At 43.4% G+C, this 24,950-nt stretch overlaps 1 protein-coding gene across 1 annotated transcript in view; it reads right to left on the reverse strand.

The window, feature by feature from the left end:
• Positions 1–24,950, reverse strand: part of znf507 (zinc finger protein 507) — a 169,455-nt gene that overhangs the window by 136,908 nt on the left and 7,597 nt on the right. Inside the window, exons 3-4 of the mRNA XM_084308279.1 lie at positions 21,172–21,418; positions 6,475–8,528 (exon numbers count right to left, since the gene is read on the reverse strand). Coding sequence (XP_084164405.1) covers positions 6,475–8,528; positions 21,172–21,418 — 2,301 coding nt within the window. The remainder of the gene's footprint in view (positions 1–6,474; positions 8,529–21,171; positions 21,419–24,950) is intronic.

Raw genomic sequence — 24,950 nt, forward strand, 5'->3', positions numbered from 1 at the left:
GGAGAGAGAGAGAGAGAGAGATGGGGGGGGGAGAGAGAGATGGGGGGGGAGAGAGAGAGAGAGGGGGGAGAGAGAAATAGAGAGAGATAGGGGGGGAGAGAGAGAGAGAGAGAGAGAGAGAAAGAGAGAGAGAGAGAGAGAGAGAGAGAGAGAGAGAGAGAGAGAGAGAGAGAGAGAGATATCTGTAAAGCATTCCCGGTAACTGGAGAAAGGTATTCCCGTAACCTATGGGTAACCGAGAATACCTTGAGGTACCAGGAATACCATGCCTAGGTATTCTTGGTTACCTAAATAGGTATTCCCGTAACCTGATAGGTATTCACGGTAACTTTAGATATTGATATGTATTCCGGTGACTTGTGAAAAGGAGAGGTTACCAGGAATACTATTACCATATAGGTATTCACGGTAACTTATATGTATTCCGGTAATTAATTAATTGAAGCTAACACATCATGGAGGCCCAGGCCGTTAGCTACAAGCTACAAGCTAACAACACATCATGGCGGCCCAGGCCTTTAGCTACAAGCTAACAACACAACATGGAGTCCCAGGCCGTTAGCTACAAGCTAACACATTAATTAAATGTATTAATATTATCAGGGGTAGGCTAGCATATATAATAGAATGGTGGCATGGTGGTGTAGACTGACTAGGGGCATGGTGGTGGTGTAGACTGACTAGGAGCATGGTGGTGGTGTAGACTGACTAGGGGCATGGTGGTGGTGTAGACTGACTAGGGGCATTGTGGTGGTGTAGACTGACTAGGGGCATGGTGGTGGTGTAGACTGACTAGGGGCAGGTTGGTGTAGACTGACTAGGGGCATGGTGGTGTATACTGACTAGGGGCATGGTGGTGTAGACTGACTAGGGGCATGGTGGTGGTGTAGACTGACTAGGGGCATGGTGGTGGTGTAGACTGACTAGGGGCAGGTTGGTGTAGACTGACTAGGGGCATGGTGGTGGTGTAGACTGACTAGGGGCATGGTGGTGTAGACTGACTAGGGGCATGGTGACCAGGAATACCTGTGTTTTCCAAAATTCAGTTCAAATGCCATCTTGGAATAACAAAACAACGATTGTGTGCAGACAATTGAAAATGTTGGGTTCCTTTCCACTTTCTTGAATAGAGAACAAATGTAAATACTTGTTCTAGAACTGTATTTTTTGCACTTGTTTGTTAAGTTACTGGGAATACCCTTTCCTTGTTTTTGCTCATTCTAACAGACAAAACACAACACATTCTAGTAATTCTGGTTTACACCTAACCCTTATTATTGCTGTTATGATTTCCAAAAATAAAATCTCACCAATCTTTAGTAAAATAGGAGATTTAAGTGTTTATCTGGAATTGTGAGGATAGGTATTCGCGGTAACCTGGGATCAATATGTGAATCGTAATTATCTCCTAAAATAATTGGCCACAAAAGACGAAACTCATTTTGGTTGTTCATTGGGGTGCCAAGATCATGCCCAAAACATATCATGCATCTGCCATGAAAATTAAGCCTTTTTTGTTTGTCATCAATTGAAGGCCATGAACTATGCTGACTCATATCCCTCTACCCGTATTTTTCCTTCAGATTCAGCTACATTTGAATTCTCTTGAGATAACTCGGAGAGAACTATGGTATTATGTTACATGATGATGATATCCCTACAAAACAACAAAAACATTTTAATTCTCTCTTAAATTGGAGGAGATAGTGAATTGGTATTCCCGGTAACTTAGGTCAACTTTAGAGGTCCGCCATCCCTCATTACATGATGTTTTTTTTTTTTTTTTTTTTTTTTTTTGCATCCATAACAATCATTCTTGACATGAGAAAAGATTTTAATGTTTTTCGTATAACGTCCTGGGTTATATGGCTTAGAAATGGGGCAGGTTACCGGGAATACATGCGTTACCCATATAGAGAGAGAGAGAGAGAGAGAGAGAGAGAGAGAGAGAGAGAGAGAGAGAGAGAGAGAGAGAGAGAGAGAGAGAGAGAGAGAGCTCCCGTCTGGTAGAGATTTGGGCTCTACTGAGCCTACCTTTCTAGTTGAAACGTTGCAATTTCTACATCATGCGTAAGCTGTCAACTAGCGAGATGCGTTGTTACAGAGCTGGTTACAGAGCTGGTCCACACTGCTATTATGAAATGACCCGAAATGTATGTAAGCTTGTCAACTAAAGCGGTCCGTGTTTAATAATAATAATAATAATGACTTGGATTTATATAGCGCGACAGCGCGGGTGAGCAAACTCGTCACACAGCAGCCAGTGATCATTCATACCTCGTATACACAGACGCACTCTGCCATACAGTAGTTAATGTTAAATAAAGCCCATTTGAATTGAGAGAGAGCGAGAGTGTGTGTGTGTGTATGTAAGCTTTTTTTTTCTTTATCTGAGAGAATGTCCTCAGACTCCTCACGCAGGAGAGGAGAAACGACTGCAAAAAGTCGAGTCCCGTGGATATTATTGCAACAGATAATTCATACATATTATGTTTAGAATTTGGATGGGGGGGTAGGCTCTGATACCAGTCTCACGCCTCTGCGGGGGTGTAACACCTATTCACAGCGCACACGCCGCTATTGTGTGTGTGCGCGCGTCCATGTATGTGCGTTTCGTGACGCGATGTAGTTCTTATCGCAAATGGAGATTATTACAATCATACCATCTAGCAAGAATTAAACGTATTTACAAGTCTTATTAGGTTTAGCAAGTTGGGGGACGTATACCTTACATGTCAAAGCACTAGAAATGGCAATTTTTCTATTTTTATCGATTTCTGAAAAGATGTCCTTTTTGAGCATTTAAGAGGGATTCTAATTCTTTTGTTGTCCGCCGACGGGTTCAAAGCTCCAGCGTGACCCCTAAGGGTTAAAGGTGACCAGCCGTTGCCATGGTAGTGTGTCACATAGTAATGAGAAGAGGGGGCGGGGCCCGTTGCTAGGGGGAGAACATTAGGAGGTGGGTTCCTTCCGGGGTAAGTTAGATTAAGACACAACGTGGAATCGAGCAGACACGCTGATCAGAGACTTTGAAATCCCTCCTCACCCTCGCTGGGTGGGGGAGGGGAAGTGCCACCTCATCGCTAGCTTCGGCTAACAGGGAATGGTTGTTGGCTACGACGAGGCCTCAGAACCATTGGACTAATGAGAGAAGAGACAGTGGAGAATTATGAATTTAGTTCTCTCTTCAAGGACTGTTCAAGGACATTACAGAATGGGTTACATCTCGTAGGAAGCTATGTTTAAGAAAATAAACATCAGGAAAGAGATCACGTTGCAGTGTCGTTTCTTCTGACTATGGATGTACTAACAGGGGTTGATACAGTGTGAGACAGCTAATGAGATATCCAAGTAAAATGACACAACGCGGAGGCCAGTCACGGCGCAGCAGGTGACGAGTGAGAGAAATTATTAAAGGCTAGAAACACTGTTATCTTACAGGAGGGATGAGGAGAGGAGAAAGGGAGAGGAGGGGAGGAGAAGAGAGAAAAGAGGAGGGATGAGGAGAGGAGAGAAAAGAAGAGAGGAGAGGAGATGATAGGAGGGGAGGAGAGGGGAAGAGCAAATAGAAGGGGAGGGGAGAGGAGGAGTAGATGAGAGGAGAGGACATGAGGGGAGTATAGTGCTCTCTTCCCTAAAGAACTACAGGTGAAGCCTGGCTGTGCAGTAGACCTCTGCCTCCTGACCTACTGAGCAAGAACACACCACAAACATTTCAGGTTGTATAACACTAGTAAATGTAACACGTCGTGTAATTAACTAGGCAACTTTTCCCAGGGAATAACAAGTATTATAATTTGATACTGTTAGAGACGTAATGATAAATGTGGAGTACAGTACTTGAGTATGTGGTATGCACATTAGGGATTCACTAAAAACCAGGCATCTCATGTACCACGTCCAGTGGGTGGTTGAGTTGGGGCGTGAGGCAGGGTTTGGGTAAGGGGTGGGTTTATACATGAAGGTGTCTGGCTTTCAGTCTTCTGAACTAACTGAATGTCCTGGGACTCCAAGACACTTTCTACAGTCACTTTAATTTGCCTTATTTGGTCACGTCATCTCCTCTCCTCTTTACAGCCTCAATTTAGGTTATCATGGAACACAAACACAAGGGCAAATATTAATCTTGATGAGTCAGAAGATGAGAGGAGGGAGAGAGCGAGAGGGGGGGGTATATATTACATCAGTCTTCGGGGACGTTATGTAGGACATACTGTCCTCATTTCTGTCTCTACTTTTAGGCTGGATTATTTTATCATATGATATAGCCTAGGATGTCCAGACCAGAATGATTAAGGCTGTCACTGCAAAAACAAACCTCTATGTTTGTGACATCCAAGGCGATGTTTCCTATACATACCTAGGTTTCTTTATGGCAGCCCAGATTCACCCAGTATGCAGTGTCGTTGTCGCACCCCCAAACTTCAGAGCTCCGTGAAAATTGACCTCTCACGGGTGACGTATTTCGGCTGCTTAGCGTTAGCGTTGTGGCTCTTAAAATTAGGGTAGCTGCCGAAACATACACTCCTCCTGTTAAACGTAATTTAACCTTTTACCCCCCGAGCAGTTTGACGGACAGAATCACTCGGACAGAATGTCAACGCGTAGGGACTAGTAGGGCTGGGCGACAGGGCCAAAATAAAAATTCATGTCAACATTCACACGCACAATATACGCTTACCTAGGATTTGACTTGATTCAACAACAAAGCAGTCGGGGCAATGGCACGCCGAAAACGGTCGAAAGTGTAGTTATTTGAAGTTTGGATATTTTTTTTCACGACTGAGGTAGGTAGATTACATTTTTAGAGACTAAAGTACCGAAAAAAGGTACCGTTGGGTACCGGTATCAATTCACAGGTACCGGTACCGTATCGGTTCAAATGTGAACGGTACCCATCCCTAACACAATATCTTTTCTTAATTTTGACGGTATAACAGTATTTAGGACATCCTATCAGGTCTTGTAATAAGGTTGTCATGGTGACGCTTCTTTTAAAATAGTCTGTTCTTTTTTTTTATACTGCTGCAAGGAACCATTTTTTGATAAAGTAAATAAAAAAATTATAATAATAATAATAAAAAAGATATATATATATATACACCACAATAACAGCCGCGGATAGGGCGAACGCAGATGCAACATTTCCCCCCCCCCGCTCTTTTAGTGTTGTATGTAGGCTACACACACAGTCACAGTCTCATCCACTGCAGCCTGTTACTGAGAACCAAACAAGCTGTGGAATACGACCACGACCGCGGTCAGGAACACAGCAATGCAGATATTGGTATTGGGCCAATACCTGGTTAAAATAAGGCATCAGATAATTCCCCCATAGTACACCAGGAGCCATATGTAACACATGGAAGAAATTAACAGAAAATTACAATATATGATTTTGGATGATGTGAAGGAGAGACACCAACATTTTATTGTTAATGTTATTGTAAATTGTTTGAGCAAGTAATGTCTGGTTTGTCTATATTTCACTATTCCTTTTTTTTATCCACTTTTTCTCCCATTTTCTATTTTTCTCCCATCCCAATTTTCGTATCTTCCAATTCAACCCTCCCCTGTCTTTGAACGTTGTTTCTTGCCTCCCACAAGCTGGCTGCAATGTGGACTAAGTCATACATAGCATGAGTCCCCTCCAATACTCGAGGTAACAGCAGTCGCATCTTTCCACCTGCACGGCTCGATCTTTCAGCGTCAGGGGTCTGGGCTTTGGAGGGGCCTGCCCCCGTCGCTTCCTGATTCTACTGCGCAGGCGCACCAACCGACCTGTAGGAGTCGCTGTCCACAACGCCCGATCCCCACCCATCAGTTTCCCTCCCCCTAATACTGCCAATGTGTATTAGTGCGGACGACCAGCTAAACTGAAAGCAATGTGGAGCGCTGGGCTCGAACAGGGAGGCGTTCCTGTTCGAGCCCAGTCTCCAGTATTCGTGGTGAGCGCCTTGCCCACTGCACCACGTAGCCGCCCTATATTTCACTATTCCTATGTCACAATAATTCAGCGCTACATTCATTTCAAATCTTAAAACAGTAACTGGACACGTCTTGTTTGTCAGGAGTTAATTGATGCACGTGATCTTGATTAGTTGACCAACCCAGCCTTGATTTAAAACCAGGTGTGTTCATGGCGAGAGTTCTTTTTGCATAGTACCTGTCGAGGGATGCGTTTGCAACTTGCTTTTTATCAACATTAAATACTATATTTCTGTAGGAATGCTTCTCGTTGTTTTTTAAAAGCCATTCAGTGCACAAGGTATGGCCAACCGTGTCACGGATTTTAGGATGTTATATCTCTAAAGTTGAGGAAAAAACAATATACTGTGTAATCAATCATGTTATCCAATAACAAGTCTTTATTGCTCAGTAGAAGTAATGGATCAGAATCTTAAACATTTTAAACTCTGACAGTGAAAAGGTATGGGTGGGTGCTGAGACAACGGCTCCTACCTTTGTACTCACCTTATAGTGGAAGGCCTCTGGACACTGCTTGCACTGATACATCCTGGTCTTACAGTGATGGATCATGTGGTCCTCCAGGTCTTTGCTGTCTGAGGCGATGTGCTCACAGATGGGGCACTGGTACGGCTGCCTCTGCCTGTGAACACGGAGGTGTTGCTTAATGTAGCCCTTATTGCCACTGCTGTAGCGACAGAGGCGACAGCGGTAAGGCCTCTCGCTCCCGGCGATGTAGTCCACCAGGCCTCCGTCGGCCGCAGCGACCATCCCATCCAATCCGGTGCCCCCACACGCGTAGCCCCCGGCCACGCCTCCCACGTCCGCACCGGCCGCCAGCCCGTTCTGGAACTGTGCGTTGTCCTGGAGCTCCTTCAGGATGTCCTCGTCGGAGGTGTTCTGGTCAGAGCGCTCTCTGAGCCTTTCGATGACGGTCAGGAGGGACAGGCTGATGCCGGCTTTGGTGGTGGGACTCCCCTCCTCACCCTCCCCCAGCCCCAGACTGAGCCCCAGACCCAGGGATCCCAGCCCCTCTTCTCTGCCCTGGGCACAAAGTTCCAAATCCATCAAAGCCGTTGCTGTCCCTATGTCAGAGGCTCTCCCGGCAGCGGAGGCCATCTCTAGGAGTCTCTGGCCCGTGTCAGGGCTCTGTGCTGGGGCTGCGATGGTCTTGGTGCTGGAGGCCACAGTGGTGTTGGAGGGGAGCTCGGGCGTTCTCATAGGCATCGCCACCAGGGCCTCCGCAGCCAGGGAGTGCAGACGTAGGGACTCCGAGTGGGTCCTCCTGCGCACGGCGGGGGGCATGTTCTCATCGCGAGGGGGGTCACTGCTGGTAGGGGCCGGTTGGACAGCAGCTCCTAACCGGTCACTACTACTTCCGCTACTCCAGCCGATGGCTATCTCTTCCTCCTCTTCCTTGCTTGATCCTATTGGATGCTGCTGGTGTTGGGTAGTCTCCAAATGTGTCACCCCTGCCGCCACAGTATCAGTCAATAAGCTCTTGTCTTCTGCAATATCCGGGCTGAGAAGGAGGGGCTTAGTGGCAGCGATGACTGAATCCTCCGCTGACGGCAGACGTTCCACGATCACATTGATGTGGCCGGCACTGTTTGGACTTGCATTGATTATCTTTTGTGCCGAGGACAATAAGCTGTCCGTCACAGGGCTGTTGCCATGGTGACTGTCAATCTCCACCTCGGCCTCTGCCTCTGTAGTCACTTGCACCTCCACCATTGGCTCTTCAGTGGTCAGGTGGTGTTTGATGGTGTATACCCCTTCCTCCTCCTCCTGCCCTGCTGCCCCCAGGCCCTCACTGTGATCTGCAATGGGCTGGTTCAGGAGATTGCACCTGTTCTCTGCAGCCAATGGAGTGCAGAGCTGCAGTTTGAAGGTGGCAGGGATCTTGTGAAGGCCTTTGTCTTGAATAACAGGAGAAAGGACGATGACTTCCTCTCTGGTTGTAGCAGCGATACTGCCTCCAGAGAGGAGGCCCGTCGAAGCCTGGGCCTCTCTTCTGGCGGGAGCCCCGACTTCGTCGTCGAAGATGGGGTAGGAGCAGTCGACCAGGCCCGCGTGCTTCCAGGCGTGGGTCTTGAGCATCCGCTGTTGGCTGCACACATAAGTGCATATCAGGCAGCGGTACAGTCCGTACTCCTCGTAGCTATACCACTTCTTCTTCTCCGGGACCTCCTCTATACAGTCCACCGAGGATTTAAACACCTCCGCACCTAAACCACCACCACTACATCCCCCATCCCCTTGTTGCAACACCTCCTCACTGTGGGGCTGGAGCTCGGACACGGGAGAGCTCGCCTTCTTCACCTCTTCATCCCCTTCGTGGAAGTGAAGCCTGACATGCGCCTCCAGCTCCTCCTGGTGTCGGGAGGTGTAACGGCACTCGGAGCACATGAGTATGAGGTCGCTGTGCTGCTCGTCGTGCTGCCGGAGGTGCTCCTTCAGGAGGGGCAGCGTCGGGGCCAGGAAGCGACAGAGGCTACACTGGTAGCAGGTCACGGTCCGGCTGGTGTTCTTAGTGACGGCGTTGGTGACCTCAGGAGGAGCTAGGAGCAGGAAACAAGGAGGTTAGTGGTGCTATGGATAACATTCAGCCACTAGATGTCGCACTACAGCACCAGCATGTCAGACCAAAACAATGGTGTGCTTAGATAGGCTCACATAGGGTATGATAATTATTGTGCCATTGAACTAGGTTCAGATCAAACTGTCAAACTAGTTTATACTAGGCAGGGCTCTACAGTGCGACCATATTGCTCGCATATGCCCCTAAAAATAGGTGTGTGCGAACCTGAAAAATCAATTACTCGCAGGGCGTGCGAGTGCAGATTACAGCCTCAGTCGTTCTTTTTATGTCTCCGCTGAGAATCGTTAAAAAACTACAAGTCCGAAGTCCCACATTGCACTCAAGCCAACGGTCCAATCACAGTAGAGTGACGTGACTGGTTTCATGGGAAATAAAGCAAATGACCAATCGGAAGCTCTCATTTGGCTCGTTTACTTCCTGAAAGTCTGCCATTGCGATCAGGGCTCTGATTGCGATATGCGAGCGTTTTCCGAGACACTAACTTATTATAGTCTTACCAATAGCAATAGATTTTAGAACACCTAGATTTAGCGATAGCAATAGTAATATAACGTTAATGCAACAAAACGAATGCCTTGCTTTGTTAATCATAACGTTGATGCAGTAGCGTATGTCGTTGTGTTGACTGTAACGGACATGATAACAACATAACACTGTGTACACATTCAAATTGCGATAATCAATTCTAACATTTTCAAATCGATGCAGTTGAATTTTCCCCTTAGGATCGATGCATTGTTACACCCCTACACCAAAGTAACTGGCCCACTGTGTATGTGTGTACAGCTAACTTGGCTAGCGTTATCAACAGCAGAGGTGGGCAATAGGATCCAACTGCAGCGCCGGACGGCCGGAGTGCAAGCGGTGTGACGTAATTGGCAGACTCGACTGTCAATCAATGGTCTACCTGACACACAAACTCATAAACAATGTTTCTGTACTGGAGGTGTACAGTATTTCAATAGGCAACCCTGAAAGGATTATTTTTCTAGAAGAGCAACACAGCCAAAACATAGGCATTGTATGCATAAAAGGGGCAAAAGCTAAAGTTAAGTGACTGTTATTTTTGTAGCAGTAGTTTGATTTGATAGTTTATTTGATAGGGACAGCACGTTAATGAACATCAAGTACAAAATACAAAATGTAAACATGCAGGGTTGTAGCAAGAGCTAATTTACACACATGCACGCACAGTACAAATATAAATTTATTTAAAAAAAATTAAATAAACTCTGTTACTTGAAATATTTTCACTGTGCTCCTAAATATTTTTGGGTGCTCCTAAATTTCTTTGTGTGCTCCTACATTTTTTCATTTAGGAGCACATGTGCTCCTTGGGAAAAAGGTTAGCGTAGAGCCCTGCTAGGGCTGTCTTAAATACTTCGAAGCTTCGTTCAATGGGCACGGGATTCGAACGGGAAAATAAAATGTTAATATATTAAAAAAAGAAAAATGTAAAAGAAAATTCAATATAAATTTTTTTTCATCCCCCCTGCCACCTGCAAAATCTTGCGCCTCCAATGCAACAAACGTCATACGCCTCATTAACTCTGCCTCTCTTTGTTAACTACAACAAGCAATGCCGTTTGTTATTTAAGATGAGATCGGACTCGGCACTGACAGATTTGTGTTCATTGTGCTGCTTTTATAAAGCCTCAAATGACGGCTTACAATATTTCAGAAAAGCAAAGTGTTTCGTTTGTAAGATTTAAAAAGGTTTAAACTTTACAGCACTGACAATTCTCTATAGTATTTTTTATAGTGTCCCGGCCCATATAAAAATATGTCTTAAAGGTCCCATGTTTTGCTATTCCTTTCACTATTTGGGCAATGTTACACAATTCCTGTGAGTCTATGGAACAAATCTGTAACGTATTTTTTCAAAAAAAATGCATTGTTTTGTATTTCTAATCAAGTACTCTAAAGCAGCATTTTTCCACTTCAAGATTTCAAGCTGTTTTGGGCTGGGCTCCACCCATAAGCGCTTTGAGTGACAGTCACCCACACAGCGTGATACATGTATACGAGAGAGAGCAAGAGAGAGAACGAGGGAGCGAGATAGAGAGGGAGAGAAAGAGAGGATACATCGCTCCGTGCGCGCGTGTGCGCTGTGTGAGCGGCTCGAATGTGATTGTGTGTAAAATGTAAAAAAGGGAGCGAGTCAAATCAGAATGGCTTAGTTTACTGGGGGAAGATATTGTCTCAACTGAATTGGAGCAATGAGATGAGAAATGAGAATTAGAGACACAGACCCATTGATACAACCCCCCATTGCTAGAAAACAATGCTAAACACTGGAAAAGGCAATTTATAAGACAGGGGATCTTTAATAAAAAAGTCGAATTCTGCCTTTGTCTCTATTAACTACATATAAATAATAATTGTTTGCTTTATAGACTAAGGTTGCAACATAATTATGTAATGTAATGTTGTTGGCTGTGTAACAGAGAGCAGCCGCACAGGCAGCGCAGCTCCCGACTCATTATTAATTTAATTAATCAATCCAATCCACTTTATTTATAGAGTACATTTAAAAACAACAAAGTTGACCAAAGTGCTGTACAAGTCCCATAACATAAGATTCATAAATTAATATATATTTTTTTATCTCAAAGCTTCGAATTGAAAATCGAATCTCTGGCCCGAAGCTTCGACGGCCAAGAAAAGCTTCGAAGGTCAGCCCTAGTTTATACAAACTAGTTTATACTAGTTGTCAGAAACATAATACAGTATATAGGTTAAACTAGGTTATGTGTTTTGAACCATATACCAATTAGCTGAACAGTAGTGAAATTGTTAGATGTATGGCTGGGTAGTAAAACGAACATTATGAATCTCTTACCAACCAAACTTTACCCCATACCGGTATGTTAGATAATTGCATTCCTCCAGTTTATAGGCTATTTCATGGTGTGTCCCTTTAATTCAAGTAATTAATGTACAACACAGCCAATCATGTTAACTCATTCAGGGCCGAGGATATTCCTCATCCTGTTCTAGCTAGGCCACGCTGTTAAAGGAGTGAGTCACATTGTTTGTAGAGCTATATCTAAATTAGAGCTGGGCGATATGGCCAAAAATGATATTGCAATAACGATATCGAATATCACTCGATATTGTTCGAAGTATTACATTTTTTTATTTATTTTTTTATTATTATTATTTTTTAACACTTTCATCGCCGGAGACGCCGAAACTCGTCTTTCCCCGCCATGCTCATTCTGCCGAAGACACCGTAACACGTCTTTGATATCAATATTTCACAAATCTGTGATCGAAATCATATTTCTCCCCCGGGGACCTGAGATATACTGCTGAGCTCCACTCAACTCTCGAACGGTTCAAGAGCGCCATCTGGTGGCCGATCGGGGGATCGCCCAGGGGAGAAACAGGATGTAGAAGCTGGTGCTCATTTCAATTCGGTCCGATCACTCGCTATAGGTCCCGGGACTCGAGCTCGACACAATACATAGCGATCCGTTGCCAATAACTCGAAAACAACATGATTTGGACGTATATACTATTATACAACCTGGAAATGGATCGGGTATTTCTCCATCCCATAATAGAAAAAATTCTGTTCCACGCTCATCTGCCAACGGCGCGAGGAAGCTACGGTGAATTTCAGCGTTATTTTCAAATATCCTCTATACTAACTGCTAGGGATGCACCGATATGAAAATTGGCCGCCGATACCGATACCGATTGTTCAACTAACACTATCGGCCGATACCGATACCGATATTTGTATATAAGTATTTGTAAATTTTTTTTTTTTTTTTTTAATGAAACTACTGTATATTTGTATGTGTATGTTTGTATTTGTAGGCCTCTTTACTTACTTAAAAAAAGGAAACATCAAGAAATATGTTTATGGTATCACTATCTCTCTCCCAGTATTGTCTTGCGGCCTGCAGAGGGATACTATTTTCTCAACCAGAGCTTTCAACCAATGCAATGGAACCATTCTTGCGGCCTGCAGCAGGATACTATTCTCTCAACCAGAGCTTTCAACCAATGCAATGGAACCATTTTGATTGACAGTCGATTCGGCCAATTACGCCACACCGGTGACCGCTAGCACCCACCTCCTGCTGTCCTTACCACCAATCGGCAAGCGTTTATAAATTTTTCTACTTCCGGGCATTCTGTTTGCGAGAGCAGAACACACTTAGCTACGTTAGCTGCCCGGCCCGGCGCCCGCCGACCGGCGCTCCACGCATGACCAAATGAGACATAATGATTTTACTGCAACAAATGTTATAATAAAACAAAGCCTTTCTATACATTTGTCTGGTTGAAAACTTTATTAACAGATTGCAGAATGTGTAGTTGGGTACGGAATGAGCAACGGAATGGAACCGAGCTATGAACGTACTAACGGAGTAATGCCTTGTTTACTGCTATCTTCGGGTAAATAATATGCTTGTTATTGAACGTGTAACACTTCATTTTAACAGCAGATACTTTCTTAAATGCCATCTTCCCGAGAGAGGGTGTTGACGGGGAGTTGTGTTATTAATAGCATTGAACAGCTAACCGAAAGCTAGCGTTAACTATTGTTAAAGGTTTAGCCATAACGTTACCTTGGCTAAAGTTGCGGCTATTCATAATGCAGCAATAATGACTGCAGACCTGCAAGCAAAGTACAGCAAGTTGACAAAGGAGTATTCCAACGCAAATCACATTTTCACCAGTAACGTTAGTCTTGCATCTAATAGCTAATAACGTAGCTACGTTAGCTGCCGACCGGCGCTCCACGCATGACCAAATGAGACATAATGATTTTACTGCAACAAATGTTATAATAAAACAAAGCCTTTCTATACATTTGTCTGGTTGAAAACTTTATTAACAGATTGCAGAATGTGTAGTTGGGTACGGAATGAGCAACGGAATGGAACCGAGCTAATGAACGGACTCGGAGTAATGCCTTGCTGCTATGGGTAATAATAATATGCTGATGTTATTGTCCGTGTAACACTAACTATATAACGCTAATGCCACAAAACGAATGCCTTGTTAATCATAAGTAGTTACTTTGATGCAGTAGATTGTGTGTGTGTGTGGGGGACGGCGGGCGTTGTGCAGGTAGATCGCGCGAGTGAACTTTTTTTTTTGCCTTTTGACGCTACACAAATTGATGGGTATTTATCGGCGACTGCTATCGGCACATTTGAGCTTATCGGCCGATAGGCCGATAGCAGTCAACAAGGCACTTATCGGCCGATACCGATACCCGACCGATATATCGGTGCACCCCTACTAACTGCTCTAATGATCATATCACCCACACTAGATGAATGATATAACGTTGCCCACGGAATTATAAACGACCCCCCGCCCATCCGGTCAACATCAGATCATACGTAGTAACTTCTAGAACTACGTGCAGTTGACATTTTTTATCTGGCACCGATCGCTATCAAACTGTATTTTATCATCAATATAATGCATTTAGGGCTATAAATCAAGTTCTGGAGAAAGCTGCAGAAAACGATAAAAACATACTTATACTTTAGACCGTATTTTAGTATGAATATGTGAATGAAAAAGTATAACGTTGCTACACCCTGAACAATAGATATAGGACATTGAATGGGCCATAATAATGTCAATTTAGCAATACAATTTAAAAAGTTATAGCCCTGCAAAGAAGGGGAACTTCTCCATAGACAAATAGAGCTGGCTAGGGATGGTAAATTATGAATTTAACCATGGCGATCAAAGTGTTAACACTTTGAGTGCCACTCACGATCTGAAAAATTATTGCATCACCCGAGCCTACCCGAGTATAGCCGAGCGGCGCCGGCGATCACTGTGGAAAAAAGCGCCCCCTGTCGTCTCCCAGATGACATAAGTGATTTTGGAATGGACTCAATGAAAATGAATGGGGAAAAAAATCCGGTACTCCACATTTTCCAGTTAAATGATCCAGCCGGGGTTACCACAGTTCATTCTGGAACCTCAGATCCCCGCTGATCATGGAGATCTACAGTATCGCGTTGGATCCATACACGTATCGATTTTTTCGAATGGTGATCAGGAATTGGAATATACCAGTTGGATACCATCTGATGTCAGGTAAGGACTCTATGTTATCAGTGTTAGGATAATCAGAGTAAGTTTGATGAAGTTATAAGCTGTTTTGTGAAATGTCTTCTTTCGGTTTCACTGTAAAAGTCTGTGAGGAAATCAACGGATTTATCCGTGCGCGGCCGTAATGTGCTTGCGTGCACGTATAATATTGATCATCTAGCGTTTATTTGAAAACGATTCATAAAAAGGCCGACGAATATCAACGTTGTGGAATATTCCACTAAAAGACGATTTTCATAGAATGCTCCAGAATGAGCTGTTTTTATATCAAAACGGGGGCTTTTCTAACTGCTCTGAAACGTAAACGACGCGATAAAAAAACAATCTGCCTTGACAGCACTGACTGGAAAATAGTCTTTGATAATGCGATGGGCAGATTAGACACATAGCCATAATTTAAAACATAGATTAGGCGATATTAACGTTAACATTGGCGCCGATGGTGGCATTCAGCCGGTAAAATGGAAAACCAGGTGTGGCGCTCAAAGTGTTAACAACAGATGTATGTTTATTTTGCAGCAATTCTTTGTCGTTGCCGCCATCTTTAGTGTTACATCCCCTCACACTCCAGTTCTCAGGCTGCAGCTGGTTTGAAAGCGAAAGTAAACCGGCTTCTCTGTTGGCTGTGGCTCCAGGGGAGTTGAACAGTTCTGGCTCTGCTAGTTTCTTTTCCATCTTTTGGCGCTTTTCTGGTGGACAAACCGTGACTCGTGACTGGAGACTAGCTCTGCTAGCACACATAGCCTACTGTGTACAGACGGTTTCAAACTGTATTTTAAATTAGAAAGCAAACAAAATAAATGGACAAGAGAAAAATAAATCTCAATTTGGTCAGTATTGTCATTTGGACAAGCAAAGCCATTACTTTAAGTTGCAGGCAAGAAAGACAAGTCTGTCCACTGCCCTGTTGCAGGCCAAAAAATAAATAAAAGTAAAAATAAATATCCCCCCCCCCCCCCCCCCCCCCCGATATCGATTATTAAAATATATCACGATAATTATCGTTATCGTTATATCGCCCAGCCATAATCTATATTCTATATTATAGCTATGAATACAATACTATGGTCATTTGACAGTAACTATCTTCTGTCCAAGATGCAAAAAACAATACATTTTACCATGAATACGTTCACCCGTGGTGAATATAAGTATAATTTCTGAATGATCCAGGCTAATTCCTGGGAGGCTGGTTATAGGCCGCTACTAAAAGCATTGGCGTTTCGTCGCTGGACACACTACTATTTCCAAATCAAATGTATATAATAGGTATTATGTTTCATCATGAATGCATGAATGTGTTATTACCACAACACACGCCGATTAGCTGGATTGGTATTGAAAGAATGGCACTTGTTTTTCAATGTGTACATAATGTAAATATCTGTAGATGACAGCAGACATCTACTCTGACAGATCTATAGATCTTAAATGAGGAGAGAGACAGTGTGTGTTTCCAAGTTAGACGGTGCAGACAGGGCCTTTATCAGCTGAGCTCCCTCAAAAAACCAACGAGCCAAGGTCATCATCCACAGCAGCACTGTGGCAGTCTGGTCATCACTTATAAGTGATGGGGGCGGGGTGGGGAAGGAAGGAAGGAAGGAAGAAAGAAAGAAAGAAAGAAAGAAAGAAAGAAAGAAAGAAAGAAAGAAAGAAAGAAAGAAAGAAAGAAAGAAAGAAAGAAAGAAAGAAAGAAAGAAAGAAAGAAAGAAAGAAAGAAAGAAAGAAAGAAAGAAAGAAAGAAAGAAAGAAAGACAGACAGACAGACAGACAGACAGACAGACAGACAGACAGACAGACAGACAGACAGGCAGGCAGGCAGGCAGGCAGGCAGGCAGGCAGGCAGACAGACAGACAGACAGACAGACAGACAGACAGACAGACAGACAGACAGACAGACAGACAGACAGACAGACAGACAGACAGACAGACAGACAGAGAGAGAGAGAGAGAGACGTTGCTATGGCTAACAGCCGTTGCTAGGGAAATACACTTTTATAGCTGGGGGTTCTTCCAGGTTGAGTCAGACTTGGAAACGAAGCTGACGCGTAGACACGTTGACAGAGAGACTGCAATAGCTGGAGGGTGGTGGAGGGGACGCCTCCACCCTCCTTAGCCACGAGCTAGCTAGCTTCGGCTAACAGGGAAGGCTTTTGGCTAACCACTAGGCTTCAACCATCTTCGAACTGATAGCAGGAGAGACCGGTAGAATTAAGGAATTCAATAGACCTTTCAAAGACTTTCAGAACTGTTTTCCATCTGGTACAGAGGCTATGTTTATGGAATAAACATCAACATCAAGGAAAGGTATCACGTTTCCAGTGCGTCATTTTCTTCTGAGTCGGATGCAGTAACGGGGGAGATAGTGTGCCAGCCAGTACGAGGAGTAAGGTATAAACAACACAACGCAGACTTCATGGGAAAACAGAGAGATTACTGGCTGATAAACACGAGAATCCAACAGTATGATAACATTGTTGGATCAAGCTGAAATTTAGGTCAGATCGTCCTTACTTGTGGTCAGGGGTACTCCAAAAAGAATATTCCGGAGTGGTTTAAACGTAACACCCGGTCTGGAACAGGGTTTACTGCACTCTCGATACTGCCTACTAGCAGGATCTGGCCGGTACTGCACCCTCGGTGTCCCAGTATGCCTTTTAACTCAATCAGCACCGGAAGCCTAGAGCATCTTTGTTCATACCACGCCAACGCTAAAGATTTTGGAATAAGTGGCAGTGTTTGCAGGGCTATTAGGGGTGTAACGGTACACAAAATCCACGGTTCGGTACGTACCTCGGTTTTGAAGTCACGGTTCGGTATTATTTTCAGTACAGTAAAAAATAAATTGCTTTTCATTTATCTATTTATTTATTTAACTGTATTAAACAATATAAAACGAATTGGCCATAATTTAATGAGCAAACTAATGCTTACTGCTGTAACCTACTAATACCACTTAATGTAAATCTGAAGATTATTATATATAGCAGATGCCTTGGACAACTGTAGCGTGTGCTTGTTTATACAGAGCCCTTTTCATGAGCAAGCCCTGCTTGAATACAGGGGCAGGGCTTGCTACAGTCACGAAAGGGGCTAGTTTATACAGAGCTGGTATGACTTGCTGGCTGAAATACGGACGAGAGGGAACTAGGTAGCGGGGCTCTATTACTTTTAACATGTGCTTAAACCCTGTGTTCTCGACAACGGAGTATGGTCGCAGATCTGCTGCTATAAAAACACATATGGCGTTTGTTATTGCTTTGGCCCGGTCTGAATTAATAGCGAGATGCTGCTTGAATGCCACGGGGAGCTGGGTTTGCTTCTTCGGTGTACCAGTGATATTCACATTAGGGTGATGCCGTTTCAAATGCGTGATAAAGTTCGCAATAAAGTTGAACAATGCCGGAAACGTAGCCCCTTTCGTGACTGTGATGCAAGGCTTGCATCACAAGTGTGCATCACAGTCACGAAAGGGGCTAGCCGGCACGTAGCTTTAGTGCGATCCACCTGTCTTTGTCCATTACTGTGGTTAACTGGGAATCCGAAATGATCCCAAACGGGAGACTTGAATGTTGTGGGAGCATCTTCTAGCTCTAGCTGGTCAGTTAGTATTGACTCGCCATACTAAGGCTAATATGCTATGCTGAATTACAGCTCTCGTTCAGTGTAGCTGCACGCTGCGTGGGATGAACAAACAACATCCGGTTAGTTGTGCACGTTATATTAGGGCCGGGGGGATTTAAGTTCAGCAAAAAAAGGTTCCATACCGTTGCAATCGTTCGGTGCACAGCGCGTACTGTATCGGAGGAGCACATTGAGGCGGTACAGTACGTATCCACGTACCGTTACACCCCTAAGGGCTATATATATATATATTCTATATTATAGCTATGGATACAATACTATGGCCCATTTGACATCACCTATCGTTCAATATGTGAAAAAGAATAAATGTTTTGTCAATACGTTCGCGTGTTATACCGTGGTGAATATGAGTATAGTTTTAGAGTGATCCTGTCTAATCCCAGAAAACAACGATATGCAGCAAAACGTGAATTTCACTAAAAACGTTGCCGTTTCTCGCCTGGACACGCTACTATTTCCAAATAAAAAATATATAATAGGTATTATGTTTCATCATGAATGCATGAAAGGGGGGGGGGGGGGGGGGTAGTTTTTTTTATGCTTTGATCGTCACCAACGGCATACAATGTGGAGTAACGTTACACACACAAGTTGCGATCGAGGTGAAATCATGGTTAGATCAAAGCACGATTGATATAATTGAACACTAGGAGGTACCCCAAAAAGAATATTCCAATTGTCTGATGGCGAGTCCAAGTACGGTGTCCATCTTGTCGCCAACATAATCCACCACAACAGATGCATCGGAGGCATTTTACGCTTCTCAATGGGATCCGGATACCCGCCCGCCTCGCCCGACAAAGAAAAGTGGGCCCGGAGACATTTGATCGACGCACAGGTCAAGATATAATGTTTCAAAGGGTGCTCGATACTGCCACCTGGGTGGATGCGGCCGGTATTGCACTTTGGCATTCTCAGGATGATTTCCCATGTTAACCCCGAGTCCGTGTGCCTGTAATGAATGGAAATGTCGAATAAAAGAAATAACGATGAAAACCCAACTATACTCGGGTCTGGCGCTGAACGGTCGGCGAGATAACCCGAAAACGTACATATACGTGAATGGCCCTAACTCACTGGAGGCCAAACCCGAGATAGTCCGTGTTAACTCGCCATGCTCTGGGCGCCAAACCTGAGAAAATCCAGGTTTTAATCCATATTTCTTTCATTAGCGATATCCATTCATTTTTCATCCATCCAGCCTGACGTTATCATTGGGACTGGGTCTGAGCTCGCAAAGGGCAAATACCGCCCCCTATCGTCTCCCAGATTGGTATTGCACATAATTGGATTGGTTGGGACAGTGCAGCAAATAAATCATATCCGGTTTTTGGATATAACGTTGGATCAATAAACGCGATCAATATTTGGAATGGCGATCAGGAATTGGATTAATCTTTTTGCATGATCAGATGTGAGGTAAGGCCTTTATGTTACGAGTCTTGGGGTAATCAGATGTTCCTATCACCGCCATCGGAGTGTGTGTGTGTGTGTGTGTGTGTGAGGTCGCGCCAACCATAGTACGGAGAACAGATTTTTCAGACCCCGCTGCTCTTTGTGCATAAGTACACATATAATAGCGATAAATAAATCAAGCGACAAATGGCACGATTTCTAAGGAAATACATTTAAGCTCGCTTTGCTGGGGTTTATTGAGATGAGACAGAACGCTCTAGAAATATATTGATATTCATCATGGTATAAAATGGAAATGTATGTATGAAAAAATGATCTGTTTCGTGCATGTTGACTGGAAGCAACTCATTGACGACCACACATGTTATTTAGATCCATTGCTATTATATTTTATATGTTTTATGCATGTTGGCTGTGAAAGAGTTAATGACACATTATGCAACCATCTCTTTCTAGTAACAACTTGCACACTACTAAGTATTTACTATATATTGCGTAAGTTGGCATGGTGCAACAAAGATTTGTAAACAACGAGTTTGAAACTAGCTAGTAACAACTAAGGGTTTAACAAAGACTAAATATTTTGACGACTTTACGCCAAACTGGTACAACCCAGTCCAGGACACTGCTTATCACACTGCATTACACACTCACTATTGCACTTCATATCAATCTTTAGGATGGTCCTTTCTCTACCAGAGGAGAAAAATACACATTGATATTTATTGTCAAGACACTGAGGTAAACTACCTACTTATATCTCTAGCCTTTTATCGTATTATACCAGCAACTATAGCACTAGATCTACTGACCTGGTTATTTTAAATGTTCCCAGTGTGCACAGAGCTTTTATGCACCTTGAGTATGGAATGAGCTGCAAAATGCCTCCTTTGAATACCTTTAAAGGTCTTTAGCAAACTGCCCTATAAAGGAAACATGTTGCCGTTTTAAAGAACATTGACCTGTTTTATGGATATCGTTGGTATGGCCTGCATGCCTCTCTTCTTCCACGCTTTCCCCCTGTGTAGCTTTTATGCATCACATGCATTTTATTACGTGAAATATTTTTTTATGTGAAACTGCTTATGCTGCCGTCTTTGACCAGGACGCCTCGGGAGGAGAGATCTTAGAGGAGATCTCGTATCTCAACGGGACCCTCCTGGATAAATAAAGGATGAATAAAATAAAAGATTTAGAGGACCTCGGACTAAAATACAAATAATTGTGGGATACATGGAAACAGTCTAGATCTGACAGCCCGGGAGGACGTTTGGAACGATCAATTTCCATCGTAGCTGTAAAGCCTTAACTCGTCATATTTTTGTATGAGGTAACCTATTCCTTCCTTACCTTAACTATTGTCGCCATTAACAAATAAAAAAAAACATGTATAAAGGTCCTTCCCAGGCTATGGGATCTAGTCACTACCCTCTTGTCATTACCTTCAGGTTGGGTGGTGGTGTCTGCGGGCGGAGTGAGAATCTTCTCGGCAGCGGTGTCCACAGACTTCACCTCCTCTTCCATGCTCCCCTTGGCTTTCTTACCGGACGAAGCCACTTTCTCCTCTTTCTCCTCCTCTGTCCCGCCTCCTTCTCTCACGGGACCCTGCTGGACGGCTCTCTTCTGCCCTGCCAGAGTGCATCGACGCTGGGGTCGCTTCTCCACAATCTTGCTGAGCTTCTCAATCACCTGTGGTGTTCACCATACGTACAGTTAGGGCTGGGCGATATGACGATATTATATAAATATCGGGTAGAGTTCATAAACGATACACTTTTTAAACGTATCGTGGACATTGTGATGTTCCTCACAATCCCTCACATCAGTTTATAAGCCTCCGCGGTTGAAATGACTTACTTTGGCGCAGCGCTCTACTCTCTCGTCTCTCCCTCTCAAAGAAAAAAAATACACACAGACTCGCCCCAACCTACGTCATGTACACACCCATACACACACGCGCACACACACCCCCCCAGAGAGGCGGTGCTACAGGTTTGTTTGGAGAACTCTACTTGAGGAAACAGGGAACGGGGATACGTCAGCGTGAGAGAAGTGGACAGAGCTTTGCGAGTTTAAACGTTAGCCATACGTGTTTTATTCAGAAACGGCAATGTAATATGGAGGCGCCGAGGTGGATGAACAGGTAGTAGCCTCGCGTTCTAACCGTTAGCATTGCGGCTAGCGCAAATTAGCTAATAAGGCACTGAATTCATACAGTAGCTTGTAAGCTAGCGTTGAAATCCGTGTCGAGTAGGTAGTAGGGCATCATGCAGAACGTGGAAAAGTGGCATAAGAGAATACTTTAATGTTTCATGCAATTAAAAAGTAAATATATATATATATATGATGATGATGCACACACGTTTACAGTCTTTTGTTTACCAGTAGGATGTTATAACATTGCTGATAATAAAAATCATAAGTCTAAGCTATCAAGTCTCCCGTGATTTTATATTACTTACTATATATTAAAAGTATAGGCGGACCATTCCTTGGTTACAAGATTATTATTTTCTCACAGTAGTGTGTGTGTATAGATGGATAGAAAGTGGATAGAAAACAGTACTGTGCAAAAGTCTTAGGCACCCAAGAAAGAGTATTTATATAAATTGTCTTAGATGTTAATAAAAAAATGTCTGCATTAGTGTGTCAGTAGACTACTCTTTTAGATTTTTAGAAATGTTTAATTAAATTATTTTTGAAAAGCATCTTCATGGTTTAAAGCAGACATATGTTGCAGGGACTATTTTAATCGTCATGTTGGCGTGACTGTAGGCTTCAAAGGGTGCATTTTTAAGGGCTTTAGAGGAAATGTCAAAATATCGTGATGTACATCGTGTATCGTGACATAGCCAAAAAATATTGTGATATCATTTAGAGGCCTTATCGCCCAGCCCTACGTACAGTTATTGGTGGCAGCTCGCCTAATGCTTCTGTTACATATTAAAAACAGTACACTTCGTTTGGTTACAGTGTACTTATGTTGTTCTGTTACATATTAAAAACAGTACACTTGGTTTGGTTACAGTATACTTATGTTGTTCTGTTACATATTAAAAACAGTACACTTCGTTTGGTTACAGTATACTTATGTTGTTCTGTTACATATTAAAAACAGTACACTTAGTTTGGTTACAGTGTACTTATGTTGTTCAGTTACATATTAAAAACAGTACACTTAGTTTGGTTACAGTATACTTATGTTGTTCTGTTACATATTAAATACAGTATACTTTGTTTGGTTACAGTATACTTATGTTGTTATGTTACAGTACATATTACAAACAGTACACTTAATTTGGTTACAGTATACTTATGTTGTGTTTTGTAGGCTGATCGGGGTGCATGTTGTGAAACGCCGGGATAGATATTATTTAATGCCAGCTTTAAATTGAGGTAGGTAGTTATAAGTACCAGTGTAAGACTGAGAGAGAGAGAGAGTGAGAGTGAGAGTGAGAGTGAGAGTGAGAGTGAGAGTGAGAGTGAGAGAGAGAGAGAGAGAGAGAGACACACACATACAATCTCTCCCTCCCCAATGGAAAGTGAAAAGTCTTTCGTAGCACATTCTTTTTAATTGTCACAATCTGGAACCCTACTATATGGAATCTGAATCCGATACGTGAATTAGGTCATATTGGAAGCCAATACTGATCTTGGTCATGTCTTAAAGGGGAACTCCAACATTTTGGGAAATTAGCTTATTTAACATCTTCCCTGGAGTTAGACAAGAAGATACATACCTTTTTTGTCTCTGTGCGTGCATTTTAGCTTTGGGAATAGACGCTCCGTTAGCATAGCTTAGCTTCATCACTGGAAGTGAGGCAGGACAGTAGCCTTACAGTGCCTTACAGTGTATTGCAAGGTCTGACATTGACCAAATTTGATATGCATGACCTTGGTGGGCTCTAGGTCAACTCCTGAAAAGGGGGTCAATGTCAGACCTTGCAATCAAAAGTTAGGGGGCGCACTGAAATTATGGCAAGGGTTATTAGCCCCCTAACTTTTGATTGCAAAGTCTGACATTGACCCCCTTTTCAGGAGTTGACCTAGTTGCCCACCAAGGTCATGCATATCAAGTTTGGTCAATGTCAGACCTTGCAATTAGAGCTGCCGCGGTATTGATGTTTTCCTTACCGCACGGATTTGCAAAATATTTCCTACCGCCGCGGTTATTACCGCACGCACACAAAAAAAAATTTGAATGCATTTTTTTTTTTAGTAGTAGTCTACTTTTTATAGCATATAGCCTGCCTCTAGTCTAAATGTCGATCTTTAGAGGATGACTTTGCAGCATGAATATTGTTTGGGATTCGGCAAGCACGCATTAGTTATTGAAAGTGAAACACGGATTCGAAGTTTCCCCTCTGGTCATGCGCCGTTCACTCGGTGTCGCGGGCAGGGGTGGTTACCCCCCCGACCCTTTCTTATTATTATTACTATAAAGTTACTACTTTATAATAAAGGCATTCGTTTTGTGGCATTACCATTATATAGTTATACGTTCAATAACATCAGCGTATTTACCGGACCATCTCAGTTCCTTTCTTTGCTCAGAGCGTGCTGAGTTGTCCCATTCTGCGGTCTGTTAATAAAGTTTTCAATCAGACAAGTGTATAGAACGAAGGGCTTTTATTATAACATTCGTTGCAGACAGTAAAATCATTATGTCTCGTTTAGTACTCCTGATGAGCGATGGTAGTCCACTCCGGCGGGGAGCTAAAGCTAACGTTATTAGCCGTATTGTGATGAGCTCTGATCAATGGCTGACATTCAGGATGTAAAAAACTGCAGGACGCTCCCAACGTGTGACGCGTCTCTCTTCTGACCAATCAGTGGTCTGCAATGTTTCACGTGACTTTTCTGGTACCCAATAGGGTCGCTTGGAACCTCGATAGAGGAGTAGGGTATATCTGCAGAGCCGAAAGCCCAACGAGAGGAGGGTACTTCATTATTATTATTATAAAAAACAGCGGTGATGCGGTATTCAGCCTACTCTGCGGTGGCCGTGATGTAACAGCGATACCGCGGTAATGCGGTAATCGCGGCAGCTCTACTTGCAATACACTGTAAGGCACTGTAAGGCTACTGTCCTGCCTCACTTCCAGTGATGAAGCTAAGCTATGCTAACGGAGCGTCTATTCCCAAAGCTAAAATGCACGCACAGAGACAAAAAAGGTATGTATCTTCTTGTCTAACTCCAGGGAAGATGTTAAATAAGCTA

This window comes from Notolepis coatsorum (genome assembly GCF_963971535.1).
Source record: "Notolepis coatsorum genome assembly, chromosome: 2".
Taxonomy (NCBI): Eukaryota; Metazoa; Chordata; class Actinopteri; order Aulopiformes; family Paralepididae; genus Notolepis; species Notolepis coatsorum.